At 43.7% G+C, this 20814-nt stretch overlaps 1 protein-coding gene across 1 annotated transcript in view; it reads right to left on the reverse strand.

Moving 5' to 3' along the window:
- Positions 1-774: 774 nt before the first annotated feature.
- The window catches only part of plcl1 (phospholipase C like 1), a 77760-nt gene continuing 57720 nt past the window's right edge, over positions 775-20814 (reverse strand). Inside the window, exons 5-12 of the mRNA XM_030081020.1 lie at positions 18970-19361; positions 16760-17891; positions 15727-15903; positions 9627-9989; positions 7416-7619; positions 5191-5266; positions 3770-3879; positions 775-3002 (exon numbers count right to left, since the gene is read on the reverse strand). Coding sequence (XP_029936880.1) covers positions 2808-3002; positions 3770-3879; positions 5191-5266; positions 7416-7619; positions 9627-9989; positions 15727-15903; positions 16760-17891; positions 18970-19361 — 2649 coding nt within the window. The 3' untranslated portion in view covers positions 775-2807. The remainder of the gene's footprint in view (positions 3003-3769; positions 3880-5190; positions 5267-7415; positions 7620-9626; positions 9990-15726; positions 15904-16759; positions 17892-18969; positions 19362-20814) is intronic.

A 20814-nucleotide genomic window follows, 5' to 3' on the forward strand; every position in this document is an offset into this window, starting at 1 on the left:
AAACACACACATGCACAGACCCTGAGCATGCCTGTGTTATGAGGATATGTTATGTGATCCCCACTCCAGCAGACATGCAGCTACATAAATGCACCCGACCTCTCCGGTTACAACCTCTCTTCTCCTCTGGACATCACTCCTCCTCTTACCTTCATCCCCTCTCCGAGCTGCCTCCGACTTGTCAGGGTCAGAGGTCACCGGTGGAGGAGATAAGGGCATGTGTATGCATATGTGTGTGTGTGTGTGTGTGTGTGTGCGTGTATGTGCTTCTGCTGGTCTGGAACCTGTTCGGATAATTTCAAACAGTGGCTATGTGTTGCATCTGCACTGCAAAAACGCAAAATCTTACCAAGATTATTTGTCTTATTTCAAGTCAAAAATGTCTTATTTCTAGTCAAAATATCTCATTACACTTAAAATAAGACATGATCAGCACAGAAATAACTTGTCTTTAGACAATTTTCACTTGTTTCAAGTGACAAATGAAACAAGTGAAAATTTGCTTGTTTCATTGGCAAAATTTGACAGTGGAAAAAGTGAAAATTCACTTGAAATACGTGAAAATTAGCTAGAAACAAGAAACAAATTTTGCCAATGAAACAAGCAAATTTTTACTTGTTTCAAGCAAATTTTCACTTGAAACAAGAGACAATTGACAAGTTACTTCTAAGGTGATCATGTCTTATTTTAAGTGTAATGAGATATTTTGACTAGTAATAAGACATTTTTGACTTGAAATAAGACAAATAATCTTGGTATTTTGAGTTTTTGCAGTGTGTCCACAGAGGCGGAGGTTTTACTCAAGTAGAAGCAGTTACATTTTGCTCAGGTCAGTCGTTAGGTCCAAAAATCTGTCAAGCAAGAGTGAAGCTCACCGACAAAACATGTTAGTTACTTACAAGATTTAAAAAAAAATAATAATAAAATAAAATTATAAGCATGTTTTGGAATCTTCCCTCTAAAATTGAACGAGTTGCCAGTGTTGCTGTGGTCTCTCTAGTACATTCAAGTTTTTTCATGTTATTCTCGTGTCCCGGTGGATCGGTCGCTGTGGTGCTCCATGATAACACTTTAGCCCTCGCTCCCCTCAGAGACAGCAGGTGACCAGAAGAACTCGCTTCAGGTCTAAAGCTGAACGGAAAGTACTTCACGATTACATGTCTAGCGTTTTTTTTTTTTTTTTTTATCTAGGTCACTTGTAAAAATTTGCCCATTGTTATACGCACAAAACACACTAATTTCAACTAGCAGGCGTTTACTTTTTCCACATAAGTGCAATGTTTTGGGCACAGCTGAAAATCAGTGCACAGCGGACAAAAAGGTGGTTGCTCACTTGAAAATAAACCTGACCACAACACCTATATTGAGTGACAACATACACGCATATTTCTAAAGCATCTACAGAAAACAGTAACATTTCTAGGACAAAAACATCAACCTTCTTACTCTGAATAACGCTTCCTACTAAAGCCGGGATGCTAAAACTTTTCCACACCACGGACAAACGAAAATAGATTCACAAGAGGCCACAGACCCCTATTTCAGAATAGACAAAGTCAGACTAGGATCACTTTAGCAGTCACACTTTCACGTTCCCATGTTGCTTGAACTTGGGAAGTGTTATAAAAATGAAATTATTAAAGTCCTGCTTTTGTAGTGGGGACCCCCTGCCACATTCTCAAGGACACCTGGTGGCCCCTGAACCCCACTTTGGAACTACTGAGCTAAAATGTTGGCATGTGGCACCAGAATGAATGATCTACCGGGTACACATGGATGATTTTGGTGTTTATGTTCAGTTTTCTCTTTATATAACAGGAAATTTGAGGGATTAATCACCCAAAAACTTTGTGTTTGTGTTTTCATTGTACTCACGACTGTTGTGTCCGAAAACTAAAAACCTTCAAGGGAAAATAAGAATCAATTACCGGAGTGCAAATGAAACTTAAATATATTCTAAAAAGTGTTGTTAATTTAAAAATCTTCTCAGTTCCAAGTACTTTGGTAGTTGAAAATCAGTAGCTGTCCACCTGTGTGTGTTTGTGTGTGTTTTTTGGGAATCAGCTCATGTCAGTCAATCTCCTATAGCAGCCCACACTTTCAACCATCTGCAGTGCCACACACACACACACACACACACACACACACACACACACACGAGGGAGCCTTGTCACCTTCCCAGGGGATGTGCTGAGATGCTGAGGCAGAGATTAATTACATCCCATCCCGTCCACATTCTTTCTCCTCTGCCTTTGAAATGAGACGCTGGGAGAGCGAGAGCAAAACCGTCAACGCCGACTTCACATCAGCCCCGTTCTCACAAGTGACTCGGGTGTCCGCGTCTCCCTGGACTGACTTAAAATGAGTCACAGGTCTTTCTGTCAGAAAGACGGTGAGGAAGTTCAAAAGTTCGAGGGCCCGTGGAGGAGCCGCTTTGTTTTGTATTTTTCCGTCACAGAGTAAGAACATTCATGAAAAAGCCTGTTTTGCAGGCTGGACTTTCACTGATCGACTGATCAACTCACAGTAAGACTGTAACAGATACTCCACTCCGGTCCAGTGGCTCGTCTAGACTCTTTCTGCACTGGATAAAGGATTGGACCCTAACTGGAAAGAAAACACTCCTTCTTTTTATTTCCAGCTCTCTCTCCTCTGGCCCCTTTTACACTTTGGCCTTTCCCTTTTCTTCCTTTCTCTCTCTCACACACATCTCTCGATCTCATTAATCCTCAGTAATGACTCTCCCTTCCCTCCTTTGTTGGTTGTTTTTCTGATTTCTGTTAGTGTCCCGGACCCGAGGGGTGGTGTCAGATGCGTCCGTTGCCGTGTGTGCTCCCCCGGCGTCCGGCCAGAGGGTGGGAGGTGTAGTGGAGCTCCGCCGCCGAGGAGGTGGAGGACGAGGAGGACGAGGAGGTGAGTCCACAGGCCTCGCAGGCCAGAGCGAGCTGCCTCAGAGCGTCCAGGGAGTCCATCTTCGCTCCCCGCAACAGATCACACTGACCCTGCAGGGTACAGGGGGAGGGATGAGTGTGTGTGCAGGTGTGTGTGTGTGTGTGTGTGTGTGTGTGGGCAGACAGGTGGTGTATTCGTCCATTCACGTGTCTGTTTACTGACACACACGATGCCACAAAGAAAGCTTCAGAGAAATCCTGCATTTGATTGATCTAATTAAAGTCACAAAAGCTGATTTCATGTATAAGATGATTAGCTTTGCCCATGGTTAATTTTAACATAATGACAAGATCAACTTACACGGCATATGCACTCTTAAAGGGGCCGTTCACCCAAAATACAAAAGAAATGCTATTTTCCCACTTCTTTCTAGTGAATTCTATCCATCCAGATAATCTGTGTGATTTGGCGAGGTTTCCAATGAGTCCTTTCATCCCACTACACGAGGGCTGGATGGTAGTTTGTGGGGCTCAAACGGTCCAAATTTTACATGAAAAACTCAACATCAAGTGTTCTTTCCAAAAGCCCTTACACAGATACCTAGCATAATTCACTTTTCTCAGAAGTAAAGAGGGTGTTTCAGGTTTTCATTTTTAGTCTTTACTTTGATTTGGCTGGTTACTACATAGAAAAATGGCTAAAAAAGTCTGAAATTATGGGTTTCATTCTCGCTCTCAAACCTATAAAAACTAGTTTTTAGTGGGTATCTTGACATCGGACATCCAGTGCACATACACAGGCCTCGTCTTTAGTGTGTCTGCTGCTGAATGTGTGTGTTACAATTACAATAAGCTCTTTTAAGTACCATTTACCGTACCTTGAGCACGGTGATGTTCCAGGTGAAACTCTCCACTGCTTTGTTCTGCTTGCGTCCCTTCAGTCCCTCCTTCTCCCCGAGCCGAGGAAGCTCCTCATGGAAGTCCATGCCTGGCAAACACAAACAGAGCAGCCCGCCGGGTCAGCCTCTGCACCTCAGGTTCAAGTGAAACACAAAATGTCAAAAGCCAGTGTCAACACTGCGCCTTGGAGGCGTTTGTTTTTGGGAGAGATTCCTGATTTACATATTCATTCAGAGACAAGGCGTTCGAGCTTGGAGCCCTTCCTCGTGACATTTACATTCGCCAGATAAAGGTCAAGAGTGATTTGAGGCTGTGAGAAATGCAAGAAATATGCAGGTGTAAACAGTGTAGGAGGCCCATTTCTGCTGCCCAGCTGCTACCCCGGTGCTCCACGCCTGAGTGAAACTGTATTAATCCTAAAGTATTAATGCAGAATGGTGACATATGCCACCTGAGGAGCATTTAATGGAAACATCTGAACACGTGGGGATACTTGCTGGTGAAATTTTATAAATATGTGTGTGAATATGCAATGCAAAAGATGCAAAAATGATACCTACAGTGCAGAACTTGAAATTTAAAAATACAAAAACACTTTTATGATGTACGTCTACAAAGGGAGCAACTTCCCCGAATCTTACTAAGAAATCAAAGACAAAAGGGAAACAAACATCAAATCATGAGTTAGCTGCAAAATGCTAAGTGCTTCATTATTATTGTACGTAATAACTCGTTTAGTAGCACCTTCAAAGTAACAGGTACAGATGGGTTTTTTTTTTTTTTTTTTTTTTTTACAATTATTTTAAATTGATAGATAGATAGATAGATAGATAGGTATACTTTATTGATCCCAGACTGGGAAATTCACACGTTACAGCAGCATCATCAATAAAAACAACAAAATAAAAAAAAATTTAATAAAAAAATTTTTTTAATTAAAAGTATATACAATAGAGACTAAATATGCGAAATATATACACTAAAGACAATAAGGGCTAAGTATATACAATAAAGTAGCCTGAGAATATGAGATGTTTAAGTGTTGAAATGTAAGAAATGTAAGATATACTGATGAAATAATAAATATGAAAAATGAAAAATACAGATAGTAGATGGTGTGGCACAGGGTAAGCTTGAAACCATGGAACCAGGAAACCAAGTGGCAGAACCCGACGCCCGGTAATGGGATTCGGCGACTGTCCGACTTGATTTGGTCCCATGGAATCACCACCATCACAAATTGTGCTCATTTGGTGAAACTCTGGTGTTTACAGGACTTGACTTTATTCTCAGCTGCCATCATGTCGTTCATGAGCGCAGATCAATAAGATTTCCACTCGGTTCAGTGAAACCTCACGTCAGCGCGTCCAGCTCATCGCTCACTTTCCTCTGCGCTCACCTTCCCTCTGCACCTGGGCGATCCGCTCCTGGACGGCATCCGCATTCTCGATCAGCTGCTTCTGCGCCGCGATCATCTGCACAGACAGGCGCCAGATCAGCGTTTGGACACACACACATCACAAGAGCAGTTGTTTTTCTCATTGGATTTAAAAAGGAATCTAAGTGAACTCTATATGGAGTTAAATGAACTGTGATGACAGGAGGAAGTGGGGGTGAGAGATGGAAGGAGAGGACAGAGGAGGAGCCACAGGGTAGAGGTGAGGGAGGAGGGTGAGTGAGAGATGACTAAGCTGATGTGTGTGTTTGTGTTTGTGTTTGTATGTGTGTGTGTGTGTGTGTGTGTGTCCAAAGAGGCCAAAGAGGTGTGACAGACGAGGGAGACAACAGACTGAACGGACCGGAGGTCAAGGCAACTGCTGAGCCTCACAATTTCTGTCATACACTGGCTCCACAGCATGCACACACACACACACACACACACACACACACATCATCATCATCATCATCATCATCACCACCCACATGAATGCATAAACACTAAGAAATGGATATATAAAGGTAAAAAAGTAGTGCTTTGTCCTGGTCGCCCCTCTTGTGCGTGTAGGTGTAATAGCAGAGCGCTGAGAGCAGGTGGGAGACTTTCATCCTGATCTAACACAAGAGGAGATGGAGTGGGAGGAGACGCAGCTGGCAGCCACGGTGTGTGTGTGTGTGTGTGTGTGTGTGTGTGTGTGTGTGTGTGTGTGTGCCAGAGGAGGAATGTGGGTGACTGCTTCAGGCATGTCGCCTAAGAGTGTCTCTCTGCATATTTAATGCTTTTGGATTGTGTATGAGTGTGTCTGTGTTTGCTGGCTTGTATGTGTGTGTGTGTGTGTGTGTCTGTTTATATTTGTTTCTGCATGTTTTGCGTTTTACACTACTAACCCTGTTCTGTGTTAAAGCAAAGATGTGCAAGTGCAAAATATAAGACCTCTACTACACAAATTTGAAATACTTTTTCATATTACCCATAAATTGTTAGTGCACCTTCTGTATATAGCCTACTTTATGTATTTGTATGATACTTACATATATAGATAATTTGTTTTAAGGCTTTTTCAGATGTTTTTGGACCAACAGACACCCTGTAAATAAAAAGTGATTATCAAGGTCCTACTTGTAGATTTTAAAACTGAACTAAACCAGATCTCTTTACAACGTTCCTCCTTGACTTTTCCTAATCACACTCTCTGTTCAGGTTTAGTCACATTTTGTTAAAAACATATAACAATTACTACAATATTGATTGCTTCAGTTGACAGATGGCTTTTTCCCTGATATCCACAATGCATTTCTATTTTGTTCATTGAAAAACATTGCTCCCTGTCCATTTTCCACACCTGCGTATTCCAATTCAGCAGGGACTGACTAATATGGGTTTTGAGGCCAATATCCAATATTTTGTCATCCACAACAGCAGATACCAATATAGATATTATATTTTTGCAAGAATCGTAATAGAAATGCACGACCACTTCCGACAGGCCTTTCTTAAGATTACTGTTTTTTTTATACAAAATACCATGTTAGTTTTGCTATTTTGGTAATTGGACTGCATTAACCCTATAAAGCCATTTGTATCATATATGATACACGTTACCAAATAACACATTGAGTTTTCAGTTTAATCAATACTTGACCAAAATACTACCTTTGGACACTTCCCCTGTTCACCCTGGACCATACCATTGGCACTTCAAGTACATATCATATATAATACAACAGAAAAACCATATTTAATAACATATTTTTTGAAAAATCTTTTTTTTTTTTTTTACATTTTGTTATTGAAATTGGACTTTTTCTGCCAATTCTTTCATAGTTCAGGCTTTATAGGGTTAAGTGACAACCTTCTTGAAAAATAAGGTGCAAATGCCAATTTCACAACCAGCCAAGCACCAACAGTAAAAACAACATATTGCTTTTTAAAGCAGATATCAGCCGGTGCCAATAATCTGCCAATACACTGGTCCATCCCTGTTATTCAGGGTTAGGGTGGACTGGTGCCTATCCCTGCACGATCTGGCCTTTTGTGCATTAAAAACTCTGTTTCCACACAGCATTAATCAGTCTCATTTATCTCAAAGAGTTTTTCTCATCAAGATATACCGCAGCCTAAAGAAATGTATAATTAAACCTGGGTGATCTCACAACGCATGTCGTCGTCCTCACTGTCGTACTGACCGTGTCGTAGGCGGTGAGCAGCTTGCGTGTCGGCTCGGACACGGTGGCCAGCGGCTCCAGACACGGGTAGCCGTCCTTCAGCACCATGGTGGCCCCCATGGTGCCCTCGGGGCTCTGCAGCCTCGTGGCCAGGCTCTGGATGCACTGCTTCAGCTTGGCCACCTGGGGGAGCCCGCACTGCTCTTTGAAACTGACGGTGGCACTCTGGAAAGCAGAGTGATTGAGAGGGGGGGGGACAACAAAAAAAAAAAAAAAAGAAAAACAGAGTGAGTGAGAGATGAGGAGACGGAGCAGGAGGAGGAAAGTAGATCAGACGTGCAGATGTGGATGTAAATCTGCAAACAGGGAGAGGTCGGAAAGGTGAGCCGAAGCACACCCGCACTTCCCCTCCTGTCCCTCTCCTGAATTGAATCAATATGGAAGTCAGCTTGGCCTGTAATCCAGTGAAATCAGCCTTAGCTTAAGCGCATTTGGCAATAGAAAAGACAATAAGGCATAAAATCTGGAAGAGTGAATCATACCCTCTGGCTGGGTGTTTCTCAGCCTAGGTGTGTCGGGACACAAAAGTGGGTCGGGAGCTGATCCAACAAGGACACAGAATAACTTAGTAGGTGGTGCGTTCAGCTGCTTAAATATCATTTTGGCTCTCAACTTGATGGCGAACGATAAGAGATCAGCTTTCGATTCACTCTTGCTATTGCTATTTAAGCCTAAAATATTAGAAGCACAACAATACCTCAGACCTCTGCTGACTAACTACTTGCCACCTGGCACAGCCCCAACTTGACCAGCGATTATCACGCCCCGGCTGTGTCTGTGTGTCTGGGAGTGTGTAAGCATGTGTGTGTGTGTGTGTGTGTGTGTGTCTGACACAGCAGAGGCATGATGAATAATAACAGACTGTGGCAGATGAGCCCACAGCTGGACACGACGCGGAGAGACAGAGGCAGAGAGAAGGAGAGAGTTCATGTCAGAGGGAAAGGACAAAGAGATCGGAGCTCGCAGGTTTAAGAGCTGTTTGAGTGCTGTTTGTGTATATGGGGCTCTGCATGCATGCATGTGTGTGTGTATGTGTGTGTGTGTCTGACTGAGTGATCAGGTAAGACTGTGCATATTCAGAGATAAGCTGGTGGGTGCTGCAACCAGGTTCTCTCTCTTCGCCGGTATTTATAGATGCTTTGTAATCCTCCTCCTCTCTTTTCCCCTATAGTCTCTATCCTGTTTTTTTTTGCTTTTTTTTTTTGCTTTCTATCTCGCCCTTTCTCTCTCTCTCTCTCTTCCTTCACCCCACTGAAAAGTCTCAGGTAGCGTCTGATTTCAGCACAGTCATGCAACCTAGCTCGATTCACCCTCCTGAAAAGACATCTCATCAACCTAAAACCTAAAAATACAGCAGCTGAGTGACACCTGACCCACCGAGACTCGATGTACCCGTTTGGCTTTTGAGAAGAAATGGCAACACTTAACTTTAACTTCGCTGTCCCGTGAGGCCTTTATAAATAGTGTTTCGACATTCAGCGAATGCCTTGTACCACACTATAACTTAGTGGTAAGCACATATAAAGATAAAATAAACATTCATACACATGTTTTAGACAGTGAATGCAAAACAATGCTCTCCAAAAATTGTGATTTTTTAAAAAAATAAATATTAAAGTTATTCTTATATGTATATATGTATATAGTGTGTCAGAAAGCATTCATTAACTAAATGTAAAACTGAAGTATTTCACTAGTCTTTGGTAACTCTACACACAGTTAAATCTATTTTATCTACTTAACTGATGCCATCTGACCTTCCCCGGCCCTCCAAGGTGGAAAAAACAAATACAAGGAATTATTTTAAAAAAAGTATCAAACACTATATTCCTTTTTGATCAAGAGCACCTATACTCCATATAAAACTAGCTTGGAAAAATGATGATTATCGTATAAATACTGTACATTTCACAATAAGGGTTATGTATCAAACTGATTTTCATTGCATTTTGAAGTGACCTTCCTTGAACTTTCATATCTCATTTTGCCAGAGTTTTCAAGTCAAAATTTTCTTGTTATGATCGGTTGAGACAACATTATTGTGTTTCATGAAATCACAATATATCACAGGATGATGCCACTGAAAGATAATACATAAAGATACTGAATTACTGCCCAGCTCTGGTTCCTGATCATTGGCTCAGTTGCCCCAAAACCCCGCTCCCCTCTCACCAGAGCGTCCTCCCGCAGGTCTGTGGCCTCCTTGAGGGGGCCGCTCGCCGGCTTGAAGGTCTCATCCATCACCTTGATGCCCGTGTGCCTCAGCGTGACGTACTCCCTGCCTCGCCTTCCCACCCGCCTGACCGACAGCCCCCGCCGCTGGGCCTTGCCCCCTCCTCTCCGGTTGGTGACGGCCACGTGGACGAACAGGCTGGCGTGGGGTAAAGGGTCTCCCGCCAGGCCCAGCAGGGGCACGTTGCGGTAGCCGGGCTGAAGGCACTCGAAGGCGACGCTGTACTGGCCGATGAAGTCGTCTCCGATGTAGTCGTCGTCCAGCACCACGAAGCGCAGCAGGGCGAGCTCCGGCATGTTCACCTGGAGGCGGGGACGAAGAAGCGACAGGCTTCACGCTGCTGTTTCTGAGCATCAACACAACACCAAGGTCACACAACAATCTGACTCCCGGTGACGCTGCTAAACTCTTAAGCTGCTTCTCCACAAACTGTCATGAAATCCATGCTCATGTTAAACCCCCTGCCTTTAAACTCTCCCACATTAACTCAGCTGTGCAGTTTATAGATGCTAGAGAACCCATTTTCAATACCAGCACTGTTTAAATAATACTACAATGTTAAATGACTTAGTATCTCTAACACTAGTATTGACCTATCTCTTGCACTGCAAAAACTCAAAATCTCACCAAGATTATTTGTCTTATTTCAAGTCAAAAATGTCTTATTCCTAGTCAAAATATCTCATTACACTTAAAATAAGACATGATCACCTCAGAAGTAACTTATTTTGAGACAACTGTCTCTTGTTTCAAGTGAAAATTTGCTTGAAACAAGTGAAAATTTGCTTGTTTCATTGGCAAAATTTGTTTCTTGTTTCTAGCTAATTTTCACTTATTTCAAGTGAATTTTCACTTTTTCCACTGGCAAATTTTGCCTATGAAACAAGCAAATTTTCACTTGTTTCAAGTGAATTTTCACTTGAAACAAGTGAAAATTGTCTAAAAACAATTTACTTCTGAGGTGATCATGTCTTATTTTAAGTGTAATGAGATATTTTGACTAGAAATAAGACATTTTTGACTTGAAATAAGACAAATAATCTTGGTAAGATTTTGCGTTTAAAACTGTTAATATATGAAAGGATATTAGTTTCCCGTAAGGTTTCATGGCTGTTTTTTTTTTCAACTGAAGCTGCCAAAAGAGAATATTTTGTGCTGATATTTCAATATCAAACACAAACATAAAACAAACAAACCCAAAAAAAACAAGACGGACTTAAACCAAACCCCTTAATTAAACCTCATATGTGATACTCGCAGGCACCGAGAGGACTCGGCACTTCCATTATCAAACCACTTTCACGCCTAATTATACATACATCTGCTTGAAAAACAAACCTCTTATTTACATCTCCAGACAAACAGCGCTGCATTATCTGTAACTGCATCACCGGAGTGAACGAGCCGACTCTGGTTGATTATCCGGGGCCCTTTAAAGTTTAATGTCTGTCACCTGAGACGGCCGGGGATGTGTGAGCGTCACGGAGCTCGGATGGTGTGTGTACTGTAAATGTGTCTGTGTACATTATTCATCCGCCCTTGATTCAGTGAGTCAGCTCCTTCGTAATAATAATAAAGACAATAGGCGGGGATGACGCACTTCATTAGGTGTTTACGCGGCTGGAAGGTGATCAATTAGCCACAACATGCAGTTGGGACGCTCAAACAGAACATTTCCTGTTATTAAGTGTCATTTATGAGCCTGTTTGCGCTCCCCATTATGGTAAATTGCACTGAGGAGAGCATCCTAACATATCACAGAGGGCTGGCTGAAATACTGCACTTTAGCTCATGCCTTAAGAGGAATACCATCTGGGCTAATAAGGCTATAAACAGCCATATATATAAGCACAGACACTCAGATAGAAACACACACACACACACACATATGCGCATACACACACACTAAGTGGGAGGACTAATGGCACTGAGAGTGTGTCTCTGCATTTTTATTCTGCGAGGAGGAGCAGAGAGTAAACAAATGTCAAACAAAAGCTGGCTATCAGCGAATGTCTCTGTCTCTCTCTGCATGCACCCTAACATGGTCACACACACACACACACACACGCATGTGATGAATGTGTGTGTGTAGTGTTTATAGCAGAGAGAAAGCGACGCCGGAACAGAGGATGAGGAAGGCTGAGCATCTATCACTTCCTACAGAGGAGTATAAAATTGCCCCGGGCTAGTACGCTCTGTGTGTGTGTGTGTGTGTGTGTGTGTCCAACAATAAAACCATATGTGTTCAGTCTCTAAGCCACAGAAAAGAGAGAAAAAAAAACACAGCGCAGGTTCAGACATTGATTTTTTTCAGGATTACTGAAATTACTATTTGTGCATGCGGGGCTATGGATTGTGGTTTGTTCATCCATTGTGAGATATTTCTGAATTTTGGATGAAACATGGGGCAGAGAGATGGATTTTGGTATTGTATGTAAATAAGAACCTCCCCGGCCAGCCACAGCGTCATGCCCGATATCTCAATCACGGCTGGGTCAAATGTAATGAACCTTTTGGGAATGACAAATCATTTTTACATGGATATCCACTAAATCACAAAAAGAGACAGATCGGCCCACCACAGCACACGTTGCACCAGGTGTGTGTGTGGGACGTCCTGGTCTGACTGTTTTAAATTTGGAAAGGGACCAGATTTCATATTGATCCAATTCACTGGGACTCAACTGGACCGGGATAGAAACGTCTCAAGTGGGATGATTCGTTTGCTTTAAGAAAAAGAAGATGTGAACGCTGAATGTGGCATGAAGTAACTTGTTCAAATGGATTTTTTTTTTTTTTTTTTTTTTTTTTTTGCAGTGTAAGGTTGTGTTGCTGTTGGAACGTCACCAATATGTGAGTCTGGTCTTGTTGGAGAAGCTGGCTGCTGATGGACGGAGGAGCAGGGAGCGTGTCACACTGACTGAACTAGGGCTGAGCTGCCCCTTAGGTTCTACACTGCAGTTATGAAGTGCACACACCCTGAGTGATTGTGTGTGTATGTGTGTGTGTGTGTATGTGTGTGTTTTTGCACTCCACTCCCCTAAGCTGTGACTGAGGGCTGAGCAGTGGGGAGAATAGCTGGAGTTTCATGCATGGAGAAGCCAGACAGACAGCTTAAGCAGACTGTGCGTGTGCGTGTGCGTGTGTGTGTGCGTGTGTGCATGTGTGTGTGTGTGTGTGTCTCTGCGTGCCGTGCACACAGATTCATGTGTGACTCCAATTCTGTTCTCCCTACTCTCTCTCTGTATTTTTCAGCAGGGAGTCTGTGGCTTCTGCTGAACAGCCCTGTGGCACTTATTTCAAACAATTTCAAACCAAACGCACTTGCCTCTGAAAGGAGAGGAGCGGAGGTGCAGGACGGTCATCGCTCACCCTGCTCGCTCCCTCCTTTCTCTCAGCCTCCTCATCTAAATACATTCACTTCTTAGTTGGAACTGTGTCGAAATGCAGCGCGAATGTGAGCCAGCCGTTTTAAACAGAGCTGAGGAAGACAGATAATTACAGTCAGCCTGTGCTGGGGCTGTGTTATGTGTTAAAGGACCATACCGGTGATTTTGCAGGTTAGTGTAATATCCACAAAATGTATATATTTCATGGTTCAGCTGATCTTTTCCTGTTGTATTTTAGAACTCGGATACATTTTATCCAGCCATCGGTTTGTATTCATTCTCCACTACGACATGAACATTAACTTTTGGAGTTTCTTCATACCACGAAGTCGTCCACATCTGTTTTGTTGTGAAATGAAACTCACTAAACTTCACCAAAATATTTGCCAATACACCTAATGTCCAGAGAATGTTTGTCCCCAACAGTTAAAAGTTATGATTTTTTTTTTTTAAAGTTTAAACTGACAAAATACTTACACATTTTGATTAATTGTCACCAAATGTGGCAAAGAGCATCTCCCTAACAAGCTGGATCTGCTAGTCCATTCAGTGTTGCTATAACTTGCCCTCAAGGTTTGCTCAAATGCTGTGGGCGGGGCTTATATCACAAAAACTTTTTGCGCTATGGCAACCAAATTCGGTGTACAGGTAAAGATGTGATGTCTGAGTGGCCATGACAAACTTGGTGCCATTTGGCTAATAGGTGGCACCGTAGCAGCATCATAAGGTTAAGTAGCCATAGTTCATTAACCGTTAGTCCTATTGATATGAAATTTTATTTGTTTCTTCATTGTATAAAATGTTTCTGATAGCTGACAGAACGTCCTCATACTCCAAACAACATGGCCATCATCAGCCAATCGGCTTTGCTTACATGGTTCGCGCTCTAGCAGGAGCAGAACATTATAAAGTGGGTGTTCAAATTTGAAAATTGAGGAATTTTGGTTATATGTTGTGAAAACATTGATACCGCTGAATGATTTGCAAAAATGTTTGTTGCCGTGAAAACTATGGGTGAACTGTAGTAGATGAGGGGGCAAACATTCAAAATTTTTTAATGTGTGTTCAAAGAGAGTTTTTACATGGCTATCCAGTGTCTGAACTTGGCTGCCATTTCAGAGCCCTGAGGCTGTGATTAAGACATATGAGAGCAGGCTCCACACTTAACAAAGCAGCATGGACATAGTGTGTGTGTGTGTGTGTGTGTGTGTGTTTGTGGTTGTGTGTGGTTATGTTTGCATGCCTGTTTGTGTGTTTCAGGGTGTGTGTGTGTGTGTGTGTGTATGTGTGTATCTGAGTCACGCCACACTGCCCTCCAGTCCCCTAGCAGGCCTTGGGTTTCAGGCCACAAGGCTAATGAGACAAGCAGAGCCTAAATCTCAACATCACTCCTCCTCCTCCCTGCTTTCTCCTCTTTGAAAGCCACTGCATCTCCTCCTCTGTCCTCCCTCTTCCCTTCTCCTCGGCAGCCACAGTCTGTTCTCTCGACAACACTTTATTCTCCTCGTGCCCCAAATGTACATAATCTGCTGATGCGACTGCAGCCGGGCTGGTCTTAAAAGCACTTCACTCCCGTAATTATACTTGTGACGATTACTCCGAGAACAGTACTTAAGCACACAACTGCGTATCAGTCAAAAGACGGGATTAGTCACAACATTCAAGTGCTTCTAAGTTGTTTAAATGGGATGTTCAGATGGAGCTGAGGCTGCATCTGTGACTCATTTATTAGGCGTTAGTGGCGGTTCAGTTTTGCCAGTGTTTACCAGACAGCCAAACCATGCATCTCAATTTGACTCTGTTTCTCTCTCTCTCTCTCCAGCCAAGGAACCACCTTATCGCATGAAAAACAACAGCTCATTATTCTTTTAAACTGCACACATTACACAAGTGGCTCGTCGTCATTGAGGAAGTATGCCCGCTGTAAGGCAGTGTGCACGCACGCACACACACACCCGTGCACACACACACAAGCACATCTGACATGGCCAAAGAGAACATGGCATATCAATTGTGACAGCTTGTCATTATGGCTCAGCCTCACTAATACAGGACTCTGTCAGGGAGGAGTAACTAAGCAAAATCAGCAGCACTGCAGTCAACAAAATTCCCCTCTCATATAATGAATTTAAAGCATTCATTAGTGTATTCATGCAAGCACCAAAAATAGTGGCAAAACAGGGTTTCCAAAGCAGCACAAAATGTAGTCCAATATAGATACTAGAAGCAGCTACCTTGCAGAGCGTAAAACTGCTTATTAAAGCTTCAAGAGCTCAAAATTAAACATCAGAACATAATAAGAGCTGGTGACGGATTGGCTCTATTTATACAGACAGAATAAGCTGCACCTTTCAAGCTCATTCTGCCTCTGGCAACATTGAAGGACAGTGAAAGAGGATCCCACGAATAAGAAAAAGGAGGGAGAAAGAATAAAAGGGGGAAAATGGCGTGAGCTCACCTGAGGTAGACTAGATTTTGGAGAGATAAACAAGTTATTCATGTCTGCCTCATCTGAATTATGAGAATCTTGCCCCCCATCTGACAAAATACTAGGAGATATTTAGAGTTGTAAATACCCAAATAAAATACTATATAAATGACAAAGCAGTGACTAGGCAGGTGAGCAGATTTTTCAGTAACAGTCTGTTACCTGAAACTCGAAGGTTTCGTCGAACAGAGGGTCGTCCTGGTTCTGCGCGGCAGTGCGGGTCCGCTGCTCGGCACAGTCCGCCGGGACACCATGCAGCTCCAGAACCACGTAAGGGTCAATGACCTCGCCTTTGGCCCCTGCTCCCTGAGGCTTGGGCAGGTTGTGGGCACTGATCACCTGCACAGTACAACACAAAACAGCTGTCACTTACACTTGTATTATTGGCAGATGTCACAACACCAGAATTTTAGTAATAAATTCCACAATTCTCGATACCTGATGCAATAACACTGCAAAACGAGAAATCCCATCCAGCACCCACTCCTTCATTTAAAACCTTTGTATTAACAAGTAATCAGAGAGCCAGTATTTAAACATACAGGCTACCTTAGAATAAAAACACTGAGTTACAGTGCAACACTGACCTGGAGCCAACAGATTAAAAACTACTAGACGAATGTCCTGCTGTAACAAAAGAATACAACAGTATAACGATGTGCTCTCATTTTGATTAACAGTGCTGCAAGTATGACTGGCACTTTAAGTGTACCGGTGTTTAAATATACAGGCTACAGGCACATTAGAGTAATGACAATGAGCTGAATGTCAATTCAAGGGGGTCACCATCCCGGTCGGTAGACTAGAAAAGTGCAACAGAAATCCATTTACTATTTAAATAACGTTTAAAAATGGACTAATCATGTTCCAAAGCATGCACCAAGCTAATTAACTTTCTCCTGAAATCAACTGGCTGACTTTAATAAGATCAACCAAAGCAGGATTTCACATTTCATATCACTTTTCAAAATGTTAGTATCGGCTTGGTACCTAAGTACTGTTTCTTGTCACATGTGTGGTTGGGTGGGAGCTAATTCGTTTAAATTAGTGCATCTGGCTATTAGGATTGATGGTTTGTGGATATTTGAGTGCATGAAAAGGCATTAATCACAGTTTTGCAAACAAATTTGTTGGAAAGCAATATGTGTCGTGTGGATTAAACACTGGATGATAAATGCAGAAGAGACAGAAAAACCTTGACGCGTAGGGTTTGAGGTGGCACTCCTGGCACGCAGCCCTGTGTGTGGGCACTGAAATACGACACCTCCTCCCTCATCACAGCGGGACGGAGAACATAACCGCAGCCTCCATTCTGGGTGAAGCGACCTCTGTGCAGGTCCAGCATGGCACCCGGGGTCTGCTGGTTCAAGGCAACAAGTTGGACACCTCCTTTCCAGTAGCCCTGCGGGTTCGGGTTGCTGGAGTCCAGTCGCACTGAGCTGGGCCGTACGCGGGTCAGGGTGCGCTTGGTGAACATCACCAGCTCCTCCGGGCTCTCACTGGTCACCCGTCCAGCTTCCCCCTCGCCTAAGGAGCACAGTGTCCAAAAGGGTGGCTCGGGAGGCATGGGAGTGCTGGGAGAGGAGGGGCTGCTGGGCGGAGACTGCTGCTGAGCCTGTTTTTGACTGGCTCTCTGGGCGTAGAAGCTGCGGCTGCCCGTGCGGGCGATGCCCACCAGGTCTGACAGTTCTCTGCGGAGCCGGAGCCTCCTGGGTTGAGGAGGCGGAGGCACAACCAACACCACACCCAGCTCCTCCTCCCCCGGGATGGTCATTCGCCGACCCGCCAGAGGACCGCCCCCTCCTATCTCCTCGTCCTCCTCTGACACCTCGCCCTCGGAGCCGTCATCTTCTGGAGGGAGCTTCTTCCCCACCAGCAGGATGCGTCCTTTCAGCTGCTCAGGTGAGGGTAAGGTGGTGGCTCGCCCTCCCATGCTGACAGGCAGGGCGTCCGGGGTGTACAGACGGGAGCCAAACACCTTCTTCAGGTGCTGCGCCAGGATGCGCTGCTGGGCCGGGGAGCAGCGCTGGCACAGGTACACCAGCAACGGGTACTGGGAAGTCAAGAAGGCATACTTGTTGACCACTTCCAGGGCAGAGCGGATAGTGACCAGGGTGTGGTGGTGGTGATGGTGATGGTGATGGTGGTGGTGGTGGTGGTGAGGGATTTCTGGACCATAGTCAACCCCAAGGAGTGGCTCCCCCTCTGGGCCGTCGGTGACTCCCAGCTCCAGGCAGCGGCAGCCGGCCTGCAGGGCCTTGGTCAGCCCTCCCAGGTCTGCTCTGCCGTGCACCTGGTCGTCCAGCAGGTAGGAACGGTATGAGGCACTGAGGAAACAATCAGCCGCATCTATTAGCAACATTTAAAAAAAAAAAAAGCCGATAGCTCAGCCTCCAGAAAATGTAAGAGAACAGGTCATGCAATTGGTTACCAATGCACAAACAATAGGACCTATGACTAATAATGACTAACACCCGACTAAAATCCAAATTTAAAAGAACAGCTCGCCCTAAAATTAAAAATCTGACATTACCTACATTACTAAGCCCTGTGTCAGCTAAAAAATAACTTTGTATGAATGCCGAACACACAGTTACACCCCACAGCTCCATCTCAGCATTCAACCATTAAAATGATCACGAATTCCAAAAGGGCATAAAATGACAATAAACAACATGAGCCTGTTTATTTTAACAGTTTGTGGGCGGGTTGAGTAACAGCAAGGGCTGCGAAAGCTGCTGCATCAAATAATCTATTATGGACCCCCTGAGTCAACTGAGATTCTCTGAATGGGGAAGTTGTTTTAATTTTTTTTATATATTCTAATTTACAGTACATTACATTTACATTATTAACCCTATAAAGCCTGAACTATGAAAGAATTGGCAGAAAATTCCAATTTTTTTTAAATTGAACCCTTTATTTAGTCCTATAACAAAATACATTAAAAAAAATCAAAAAATATGTTATTACACGACCTTTCTGGTGTATGATATATGATATGTACTTGAAGTGCCAATGGTATGGTCCAGGGTGAACAGGGGAAGTGTTCAAAGGTATACAACAGTATTTTGTATTGATTAAAGTATTAAGTATTGATTAAACTGAAAACGAAAAACGGAATTGAAAATGTGTATCATATATGATACAAATGGCTTTATAGGGTTAAAAAGCTTCATTTAATAAGAAAATATTAAAGTGTTAAATTGCACCAATGCATTCTGAATAAGCCATTCAAACACAATAAAACATCAGATACTCAAATGGTTGTAATGAATGTCCAAATCTGATTTGACTAAATTCTGATTTGGGTGCAGCCATAAATCTGTGGCAATAACCCAGTGTGTGTTTGCCAGTTGGAATAACCTCATTGTTCCTTTAGGTGGACTGAAATGCCAAACCCACCTGATGTAGTAGTGGGACAGGGGCATGTTCATGTCCTGGCACACCCCCAGGTGCTCGGGGTCCAGCAGCTGGCACTCAGGGGACTGCAGGTAGCGAGCAAAGCCATCCAGGCCCAGCAGGCCTCTCTCCCTGCCCTGGGCTGACGGCTCGTAGCGCCGCAGCAGCTCCAGGCAGCCTTCGGTCGTGGCGAGGGACAGGCCCTGCTCCGTCTCCAGGAAGAGGCGCAGATCCTGTGGATCCAGACACTCGCGGTCCTTGGACAGCTGCACCAACAGGAAGTAGACATCAGGGCGGGTGCAGAGCTCGCAGTACGCCTCCTGGAACTCCTCGCGCGTCACATGGGAGGTCAGCTTCTCCTTGCTGCGCTGGATCTCCTTGAAACGCAGACGCACCTGGGGAGGCGGACAAGATTAGATGAAAGAGAGGAGGCAGATGGGAAAACACACTCTACTGAGAGAAAGACAGAGTGGGTTAATTAATATAATGCCTCGTTCCTCGGTGAGGCAGCTAAATTTGATTCGGCTCTACTTTTTTCAGTAAGGAAATTAAAGCATCCTGCGTCACAGGCCACAATAATACAATTATCCTTTCTCCCTCTCACTCCTTCTGCCTCTTCTCTCCGTCTCGTCCTCTTATCTACCTCCTTTTCCCTCCCTATCGCTTTCTCCCTACTGGTGTTTCCTCTTCCCCTCCTTATCGCTTCATCGGTCTGTGCGCTCAGCCCGTGCTTTGCAGAAATGTCCAACCTCAGATATCAGCTTGCTAAAATATTTGTTCGAGGTTTTTGCAGGCTGTCAGCAGGCCTCTCACCCGTCTGCACTGATATGTATTTCTAAGCTCTCCATGTTTCCAGGGTACTTGTGTCTCTTTGCGTTTGTCTACTGTTCAGGCAGCGGGTGATACAGGAGCTCCTAGTGGGAGATATAACAGACCAATACAGGTGACTGCACACCAGATCTCAGCTGCTTCTCCCACTAGGGAAGAAGACGAAGTAATCTCTGTTGTCATAAGAGATTAGATTACCTGCAGCTCCAAATACAGAAACAGCCCATTTTATCAGGCGACACGCCGCTCCAGCTCCGGCTATATCTGCGCTGTATGGACTGCCACCAGATGTTTTGACAGGGTGTCATTACTACACACAGGTTATCATATGATGGGGTATTACTGTACTTGCAAGGATGATGTCTGCCTGCACCAACATGCTGCCTCGCTTTAGCCTTGTTGATACATCAGTGCCGGGGAGCTGTGTTTTACCATATGTGCACTGATGCGTCAGAGAAAAAGACCAAAACATGCAGCTGACTCCAAAAATAGGCTATGGTGATATAAGCTGCTATGTAGTATGTCGCTCTAATCCCTAGGTCATGCTTTCTGTGAGAACCGACATGCACAAGCGCTGTGTAAACACAGACCTGCTGTCCATGAATGTGTGCCTTCATGCTTTTTGAGTTTTCATGATGACCAGGCGCCTTTTCTGTCTACCAGTGACTGAATCCAGTGTCCTCTTCCCTTTAAAGTGATCCTGTTCCATTTCGATGGTATTACTTTGTATAGATCATCACATTATAAGATCTCTCCTCATTAGGGATGCAATAGTTTTGTACCAAAAAACATAATTCTGCAGTCTTTGGTTCACTGAAGCCTACAAGTGATGAACTGAGATTGTTTTTTCACCACAGATCCTGCAACATTTTTTTTTTTTTTTTTTTTTTTTTGTTAAATGTGATGCAAAATTCCAGCAAACACATTATTGCTGTACAGCCCCTTGAGGCAAATGTGTAATTTGTGATATTGGGCTATATAAATAAAATTGACTTGACTTGACATTTGCAAAATAGATAC

The sequence above is a fragment of the Myripristis murdjan genome, chromosome 21, assembly GCF_902150065.1.
Source record: "Myripristis murdjan chromosome 21, fMyrMur1.1, whole genome shotgun sequence".
Lineage (NCBI taxonomy): Eukaryota > Metazoa > Chordata > Actinopteri > Holocentriformes > Holocentridae > Myripristis > Myripristis murdjan.